The sequence below is a fragment of the Excalfactoria chinensis genome, chromosome 13 (assembly GCF_039878825.1).
Source record: "Excalfactoria chinensis isolate bCotChi1 chromosome 13, bCotChi1.hap2, whole genome shotgun sequence".
In the NCBI taxonomy this organism is placed as follows: Eukaryota; Metazoa; Chordata; class Aves; order Galliformes; family Phasianidae; genus Excalfactoria; species Excalfactoria chinensis.
The window spans coordinates 7042750-7049248 of NC_092837.1; the positions used below are offsets into that span (position 1 = coordinate 7042750).

Below are 6499 nucleotides of genomic sequence, written 5' to 3' on the forward strand. Positions count from 1 at the left end.
CTACAATAGTTTCTATAATATTTTCTGAGCTTATAGTCATTGATTCTTCTAATTTACCAGACTCCTGGGCCTGAAGATTTATAGATAATATTGAAGGCCAAAGTCTCTGGGCTTAATTTGAGTACAAAAAGGCAAAGATTAGGCTTAGAAAAACAAAAGGATTATCATGGTTCACCTCCTGCTATTTCCTTTATCCTTCTCAATGTGGTGCTTTTCAGTTCCTTTATTGTACTAACAAAGAAATTGCTTCCAGTTTCTCACCTGAGTTAATAATAACAATTGTCTATATTAAAAACCAAAGAACACAATCCTACACAACTGAAAAGCAAGTACTTGTGTATTTTAAGGCTAGAATAGTACAAAGACACAAATCCAATTAAAAAAAAAAAGAAGTCGAAAACTTATAAAGTTATTAGCTAAGATAAATATTTGATTTCAAACTGTTTTTGTCAGCTAAATTAAAACAGAGAGGCTGAACTGGAGATAAGGTGTATTCATTTGCATTGTTACATTAATCGGAGTAAGATTCTAAGGCTATTCTTTAGAAGAATACTCCCTGTTTAAGTTACATAACCATAGGTCTGCACACTGTCCTTGCTTTTGAAGTGCAAATATGTGATAAACCTAAAATATAGATCTCCAAGTTATTCTTAGCAAACAAGTTAGAACTAGTGCATCTGCTCATTGCAGCATAAAACAAAGATATAATTACCCTAAAATATAATAAGGTGGACTTTAGCTGACATTGTGCATGGAGGTGAAGCCACAGGAAACTCTGTGTTAAAAAAAATATTTTTAAATAATGGCTGCCAACTGCAATCTATCCTCTTAAATGGGCATTGTTTGTTCTTCTGTGGCTTTGCAAAAGCTGTTCTTTCTCTGCACCAGACATAGAACACTGCAGCCAAGACAACTGCAAACAGTAGTCTAATGCCCCTTTGTATTTAAACCATGAAAGATAAAAAGGCTTCAATTTGCAAAGAAAGCTGAGCACCCAGTAGCTCTCCTGCACATTTTAAACCAGGTTCTTCACTTAGCACTACACTTATAATGCTTTGAGTACCCAACCTAAAGAAAAAATAAATCTGGAACCACAATTTTTTATAAGATGTTTAAATCAAGTGAAGATTTGTAAACCATAAGTACAAGTGCCCATTCCTTCTGACTCACACACAGTTCTTCTAAACCAGTGCTCCAACAGCAAGGAGATCCTCTTCAATGTCTTTTCAAGTTTGTATTACTATGTAAAATTTGGGGATTTATGTTTCAACTCTGAGGTGAAGTTCAATTCTGTCACTTAGTTATCTATGAACAAAAACCATTTGCTGAGACTTCTAAAGCTGTGATTCCACTGCATAGACAGTAATATCTGCAAAGAATTAATCAGTTACAGACAACTCACACAGAAAAAAAAAAAAAAAAAAAAAAAAAAAAGGAAAAAACAAGATTGAAAACATTAGCTCCAAGAAAATATTAAAAAGCTGGATTTTTAGCACCATATCTGAAAAACAATGAAGACTTGAAGAGACTTAAAAATCAGTACTTCCTCCCCAAAACCCTAAGTGCTTTTCCTTCAGAATATTTGGCCCACAAATTAAAAGTCAGGAGGAGCTGCACTAACTTCATCTAGGCAAGTTTATTTCTGTAATCTACAAAGGCTGGACAATCTGCACTTTCATTAGTGAACCCTCTACTGGAGCAGATGAAAAACATGAGAGGAATTATTTCAAAGCCCAGGAGATGCATCAGTCTGTTCTGAGTTCTTACAGCCATAGTCTTGCTAGTATAGCATTTGCTTGAAAACTTGGGTTGGAGACAACAGAACCAAAATAATGATTCGACTTAGTTTATGACTACTTGACAGAAGCATCCCCATAGAAACACTCTGCAGAAGATACTTGATTATTTTTTGAATACAATGCAAGCATAAAAGGAGAAGCAGCTACTAAAGTGAACTGATTCATTCGTAGGCCTCGGTCATCTTTCCTCTTCCTTCATGTGTGCAGAGCATATGAATTGGCATATGAAATCAAGAATAGACTTGCAAAGTGGGTCAGATCCAATGTCAAATGCTGATCATTGGCAATGACCGAAACAATGGCCAGCAATTATAAACTGCCCCTGGAAGATGTAAAATATATAGAAGAGAAATCAGATAATGATGACCGGAGAGATTAAAAACACACATTTACTCTTTCTGTGACCAAAACAACAGCAGGAAAAAGCCTAAGAAAACAAGTGAAGAGATAAATCACAAAATCTTCACAAATTAACAGTAGAAATATCTGCTATTAAAGAGGCAAACTATCACTGATTTAGAATTGAAGGGCAATGCAAATGGAAACACCATTTACAAATTTTGTAGCCATGTGAAATCTTCTAAAGAACATAATTATGGCAACAGTTAGGAAGCAATTCACTTCCATGGTAACTAGAAAAATACAACTAGTGGTGCAAGGAAAGCAGTATAATTTCATCATATTTCTCTTTGTCTCAGCTCAGTATTACTACAGACTGAAGCACTTTTTACCATTCAGACTAAATTCTAATAACATAGCAATTTTCATTTTCTGAAACAGTTTTTTAACGTGTAACAAGACTTTGCAAAAAGCATGGTCAGAAAACAACTGCTTTAAAGTAACTGTTATTCATGTTTTCCTATCTCAATTATAAATTGTTTTGTACAATTAATTTTCTTTATTAGTAGAGTGCTTATTATTTGAAAATTGACCTTGAATAGCTATGCCAAGTGCACAAAAAAAACCACTACATGTTACCATATGCCAGAGGTAATTTGACAGTAATACGAAGCAACACCAAGAGAAAGACATGAAACAGCAACTGCTTTCATGTTATAAAATGGCAAAAAATATTAATTCCATTCCATGTCTTGATTTTGCTAGCAGCCTGTTTATCTGCAGCTTCTCATCCAGCATCCACTCACAGCATGTTTTAAAGACTGCCTACCTCTCACATAAGATACAAAATACATTCTTGAAATAGAATATTAGGTATACACTAATGCCAAACTCTTCTGAAAATAAGTGGGTAATTCCATAGCATGGTTAATGATAGGCAACGTACAGACAGAGTAAAAGCAAACATACTGTGGTATTAGTAGGAAGTTGTAAATGATTGACCGGAAGAAGCTCAAAAGATGGGCCCATGTGAATCCACTGAGATTCAACAAGGCCAAGTGCAAGGTGGTGCATTTGTGTCAGGGCAGTCCTGGATGTGCATACTGACTGGGAGGATAACCCGTTAAGAGCAGCCCTGCAAACACGGATTTAGCAGTTCTGCTAGATGAAAAACTTAACATGAGCCAGCAGTACGCACTTGAGGCCTGAAAAGCCAACAGTATCCTGGACTACATCAAAAGCTGGTGGCCATCAGGGAGAGGGAGTTAATTGTTCCCTTCCACACTGTCCTCATGAAACCCCATTGGGAGAACTGAGGTCAGGTCCGGGGCCCCCAGCATAAGAAAAATGTTGAGCTGATGGAGCAGGTCCAGAGGAGGGCCAAGAAGATGATCAGAGGACTGGAGCACCTAACATATGAAGACGGGCTGAGGCTGCTTGGTTTGTTTGCCCTTGAGAAGACTTTGGGGAGACCTGATAGTGGCCTTCCAATTGTTAAAAGGAGCTTATAAACAGGAGATAAATCAATTTTTTACCATGTGTAGATAGTGACAGCATGAGGTAGAATGGTTTTAAACTAAAACAGGGAAAATGGACATTACATGTCAGGGAGAAATTTTTCACTCAGAGGATAATGAGGTCCTGGCACAAGCTGCCCAGAGAGGTTGTGGATGCCCCATCCCTGGAAGTGTTCAGGGCCAGCCTGGATGGGGTCCTGAGCAGCCTATCTAGTGGTTGGCAGTTCTGTCTGTGGCAGGGGGGTTGGAACTTTATAATCTTTGAGGTCCCTTCCAGCCCTTCAGTTACGAACCACCTTAACTCTTTAACTCAGTAAATCTCAGTCCCTGTGCAGTATGACGCATCATGACAATGAGGTATGCTAATCTCCTGTGAGGAATAATGTGTCTCTAAATTAAAGATATGAATAAGAAAGACAAACAGGCAATGTGCTATTATTTAAACCTGAAAATCATTTCCCTACAATTGCCATACACCTGGAAATTACTGCTTTTAATAAAACTAATATCCCATGATCTACATACCACAAATTGAATAAATGCACATACATACAAGCAGTAGCAACTAGTAAGAAGTGTGCAGTAAGCAACTCTCATCAGAAGTTAATTAAATCTCCTAGGAAGGATCACAAAAATAACTCAGATATATTATATCCTCATGACCTCAGTAAGGGTTTTACTATTTCCCAAAGTGTTCTGCTGCATCTAGCATGACACGAAAATGAGCATCCTTCCCACCTTGCTGTTAAGGGAAGAAAGGAGGAAAAATGAATAAAAACAAAAGTACTCTGTTTCTGATTCTCAGTTGCTAATGGAACACTCTCAATTCAGCTCTGCCTCCTGCACATTTGGAAATAAGAACATGCTTTGAGAGCACGTAACACATCAACTTTAATAGCAATTTAAAAAATATGAGTAGGGCTTTTCCATCCTGACACAGGTAATGTCTGACTAAGTTTAGTCAACTGAATTTCTACTCCCACTCTATGAACTTTCTTGCAACAGTTTAACCTGGTCATAGAACCACAGAAAAAAAAACCATAAGATCACAAATCCAGCCGTCATGTAACAAGATTTAATACCATGGCTTACTCTGAGAGTAATTTGAACTGTGGAATATTTCAAATTAACATCATCTATGAACACAAACACTTCATAATTCTTAATTCAATCTAACACAGAACTTAAAGTACATGAGCTATAGGAAGCACCTTGTACTCAGCCTTCTCCTACAAATACAGAGATGTACTCAAAGACCTGGCCTTTATTATTTTTCTGCTCAGTAGGAAAATGGCATCTGCTAACTTGTATCACAGTGAACTCACTGAGGACTTTCTAAATCTATGTAGAAACTCTGCTCTTAAAATTTAACAAGACTTCTACAGTTTTGTTCTTTTGACTATCAACAGATAGACTAACTATATAGTTCCACTTCAGGGTTACTTTTTTCCCTTTATTTTATAAATAGACTTACAGCACAGGCAGATAGCTATTTAGTGAATTGTCAGTAAACTATTTTAAATGTTGACCTTTTTGGCATTGGCCAAATTGGAATTATATTGTTATTCTAGCTGGAAAGGCAAAAGTTCACTTTTTAGTAAGATATGAAACAAGTTCCCTTTTCACAAGCACATTGGACACAAACACCAGTCCTCCATTTTACCTGTTCTGCACCATGCTCATAGCCATCCAGTCTGAAGGGTAAACATTCTTTCCAATGAGATCTTTGAACATTATGAATGTTTCCATCAAGAAGTCCTGGAACAACAAAATATAAAAAAACTGACTGTTAACACAAAGTTTAAGTGCTTGTGGTATTTCATTTACAGAGCACACATGCAGTTTTAACCTTGAATTTCAAAGCAACCAGCTAAAACTGTACAAGGGTAGCAAACTGAAATGTCATCATTTATTACCAAAATCTAGTAAGTAGCTCACTGAAAGGATTGTATTTTTTCCAATTACTTAAAAGAGAAAGAAGTGAACAATAGCTCTCCACAGTGTTGAGAACAAATCTTTATCATCTGCAGACATATACTTATGCTCCTGAAAAAAATGACAAGTCAACAAACCAGTGCCTCTATAAACAGAATAAAAAAACAATAACCATGGTGTTCTTTGTTGCTTTTGTTTATACTTGCTCTGAAGAACTGTTCAAGCAGATGAAGAATAACTGCACTTGACAGTTCACTAAAACTTCTATTACCTTCTATCATTATACTATCTAGGACCACGTACCCGAATTGCTTGGAAGCTGCAATTATTTTGAAAATACTTGTGTGTTTTCAAGTAAACTCAAGCACATTAAGAACTGCAAAAGCTACTCATGATTTGATCTGTTAGCATTTCAGTTACAGCACAGCACTGATTATACTAAAGAAAGGAAAGCAGACAACCCTTGACAAGTAAAAATATTAATTCCATGTGGAAACTGTAGATTGGGTATCATATCCACGTTTATTTTATACTTACCACTAGTTCTGAACTGGTCTGAAAAGTTTCAATGTAAACTGAGTAATGCTGATCATTCATCTGGTTTAAGATGGCTGTCATGCATGCAACAAAATGACTCTGAAAGAAAACAGAAAGAGATCAATAGAAAGGTAATAGATCTAGATTACTTTAGATATTGGGTTGTAGTCTAAATCTGAACTGTTCCAAATGCCTAATAAATCTTTTCATGGATGTTAAAGTAAACTCAAACGTAAACGTTTTCAAGCTCAGATGAAAGAAACATACTATGAGATCAGAGTTCAAAAACTACCCTGGCAATAGGCCATCTCTGCAGAAAAAAAAAAAAAAAAAAAGTGGCATCATTTGCAAAAAAGAATACAGAAGCAGATT

General features: G+C 36.3%; 1 protein-coding gene across 1 annotated transcript in view; it reads right to left on the reverse strand.

Moving 5' to 3' along the window:
* Window positions 1–6499, reverse strand: part of DOCK2 (dedicator of cytokinesis 2) — a 115513-nt gene that overhangs the window by 42459 nt on the left and 66555 nt on the right. The window contains exons 28-29 of the mRNA XM_072348174.1: window positions 6128–6226; window positions 5319–5413 (exon numbers count right to left, since the gene is read on the reverse strand). Coding sequence (XP_072204275.1) covers window positions 5319–5413; window positions 6128–6226 — 194 coding nt within the window. The remainder of the gene's footprint in view (window positions 1–5318; window positions 5414–6127; window positions 6227–6499) is intronic.